Source organism: Mya arenaria, chromosome 13 (assembly GCF_026914265.1).
Source record: "Mya arenaria isolate MELC-2E11 chromosome 13, ASM2691426v1".
In the NCBI taxonomy this organism is placed as follows: Eukaryota; Metazoa; Mollusca; class Bivalvia; order Myida; family Myidae; genus Mya; species Mya arenaria.
In genome coordinates this window covers 26,765,565-26,768,487 of record NC_069134.1, presented here as the reverse complement: position 1 = coordinate 26,768,487, position 2,923 = coordinate 26,765,565, and the positions used below count along the sequence as shown (strand labels likewise).

General features: G+C 31.7%; 1 protein-coding gene across 1 annotated transcript; it reads right to left on the bottom strand.

Moving 5' to 3' along the window:
- Positions 1 to 309: 309 nt before the first annotated feature.
- On the bottom strand, positions 310 to 2,324 carry LOC128213965 (uncharacterized). Its single transcript, XM_052920108.1, has 2 exons — positions 2,211 to 2,324; positions 310 to 1,761 (listed from the first exon to the last, which is right to left on the bottom strand). The coding sequence occupies exons 1-2, from the start codon at positions 2,298 to 2,300 to the stop codon at positions 1,333 to 1,335; spliced, it is 519 nt and encodes a 172-aa protein (XP_052776068.1). The 5' UTR covers positions 2,301 to 2,324; the 3' UTR covers positions 310 to 1,332.
- Between the last annotated feature and the right edge of the window lie 599 nt (positions 2,325 to 2,923).

Below are 2,923 nucleotides of genomic sequence, written 5' to 3'. Positions count from 1 at the left end.
AAAGACTATGCTATAGTAAGGAGGATGTTTAAAAAGTTTAAATGTACATGAAAATGTAGATCAATGCGAAATAGGGGTTTCAACCATGACCAAGTCTGCGAAAATGGGTCCTAATGAGGAAAAATGACATTTTCAGGTTTTTACATTTTCTGAATGTGCTGTTTCAGAAATAAAGTCCCGAAGTTTTAAGCTGATATCTTTAAAATTGACTGATTGAGGACAAATTTCGCAATACCACTATTTGATATAAAATGGCGAAAAAAATGAAGGAAATGGATACATAAGTAAATACAACTTCCTTGATTTAAAGAGTCTGTATTCCATTAAAATTGAATACAACATTTTTTATTTCTGTGGAAACATTATAAATCATAACATCAATAACATCATTTATGGAGGATATAACACTACATGTACATTTCATAGAAACGGTTGCCATGACAACAATTTTTCACGAGAAATTTATCCAAATAAACGCAAAAGCAGCTCAAATACAAAAAATCACATTTGAATTTTATAGATTATGTTTGCAGGAAATATTTTAGTACAGCATTAAAATTTCAGCCAGCTTTGTAGTAAAATAGAATGTTTACAGCAATTTTCCATAGACCCTGTAAAGAAAATCTTCCACTTTTCTTAAACAAGGTTAATTGTTCAAAAGTAGTGCAGCTTATCCTTGTATTACTCAAAACACAAACATATCATTTTTAAAACAAGCAATTATTTAAAAGATGTAACTTGTCTGGTGAAATCAATTATTTTTAAAATCAATAAGAAGACATGTTATACTTGGTTGCCATAGCAACTTACTTATACCTAGAATATTTCCTTTTTTGCTCATTTAATTCTTTTGGAGTTGTAAGATGACACAGACTGAAATGATTTTTACAAGGAAAGCATTGACACATGCCTTATTTGACAAAATTGACAACAAACATATATGCATGCAAGGAACATTGAAACTATATTAATGTATAACTATTAACATGTAGACTTATAATGTACAATTTCACATTATACTGCAGTCACGTATATAAAATATGAATGCCATCATACTTTACTTATAGATGGCCAACTGTTCAATGATATTCCCATAATTGAAATACATGTTTATACAGAAGTATTCAATGATCAATCAAGTGTGTTACTTTTGGTTGCCATGGAAACCATACATTTCTAAGATCATTAATATTTTATCAACGTAACACAAAGAAATATTTTCTTTGAATGTAAATGAAAACATAAAACTTCCACTTATGCATGCCTGATTATAGCAAGAAACAAACTATAACTTTTGCTGAAACACACAGAAAGTGTTCTCAATAAAGTTGCCTATTTTAACTTTTGTTTTTTGGCCTTTGAATAGCCTTCTTTTGCAACTAATGGCAAAGGGCATGTTGTGTTTTTAGCATTATCTGATCTGCAAAAGTCCCTAATTACATCATGCAAGTACCATTGTTTTTCTGCACTTATTCCCTCATCAAAGATCTGCACTGGCAGAACACCAATATCCACTTGGCAGGTTTTCAGTATGTTAATTTTCTCCTCAGGGGCATCAACAAACTTCCTTACTCTTACAACCCCAGGCCCGTTGGAAGATACCTCAAATGAATGGTATTTGGAAATGTTCTTCATTGGTTTGAAAATGCCTTTGAAGAAGGTGCTCCAGACATAGAACGACATTTGTTTGCTGTTGCCATCAACAATTTGTGGAATGTTGTGGCCATTACGGGATGACATTGCTACTGTGGAAGCCACCTCCTGTATTGAAGAAAAGCATTACACTATGAATGAATTTCAGACAGAAATATGACATATTATATTGTCACCTTAGTGCAAGAACTCAATATCTGCTTCTATTTCTATATGCAGTTATTGCGTTATTGCACTATTGTGATTATACGGAGCAGTACTGAAATGCCTACATATAGTATACAACATCAGTGAATTTATTAAATACCTATTATTTCTAAATATACATGATAATAAATGAACTTATTTTATATAATAATAAATTTAATATAACGTTAGTCATATATGATTATTTTCAATCTTAACTATAAAAAATCCCATTTTCTTCATGCCACTTCTTATTAGTTTATAACTGTATTAAAAAGAAGAAAATCAATCAATCTTGAAACATGTGTAATTAATTTATGTCTGTAATTGTTTTAAAATATTGGTGTGGTAAAAATCTAACTGCTGAATACCTCAATTGTCTCTGCATCCATGTGTCTCCATCTGTTTTTCCAAACTCCAAAATGCCAGCCGCATGAAAATTTGATGTGGCCGGCTAGCATCAGTGTGTATTGGATTGTCTTATGCCCTCCTGGAATAGAATAGTTAATTGTTAATAAGATCTCTTTATTTCAAATTAAACACTGAACTATATCTGTGGTTTATTTTTTAAGTCCAACAAATCAAAAGCTTTTAAAGCTATACATCTGTTTCACTCATCTATAGTGTTACTGAAAACCTTTTGAGATAATTAAAAAGCAATAACATAATTTAGTTTACATCATGAAACATATTTATATTTTTTCACTAAAACACAACAACTCTCACCCATCAATGTTCTCCACACAGCATAGCCGGAGCGGCATTATTTTTGTTCTGTCCTTGGCAATTGTCAAAGTGGAACTGAGCATGTTTCTCACCCAGGCCGTAGTTTTCAAGGTAATGGTGGAGGTAGCTGACAACTGTGTTTGCTCCTTTGCCTGGGGCAACACCCTCATCACCAAGGTAAAACACCTGTTTCTCTGAAAATATTCATCCTTCTTATCACTATTCTTAATCATCACCATCATCAGCAACAGTAGCAAAATTTAACAGCACCAGTATTCAACATTAATACAAAAAAACATTTAAAACATTTCTCATAACTAACATATACCAAACAAGAGATGTTTGTCAAACATTATGC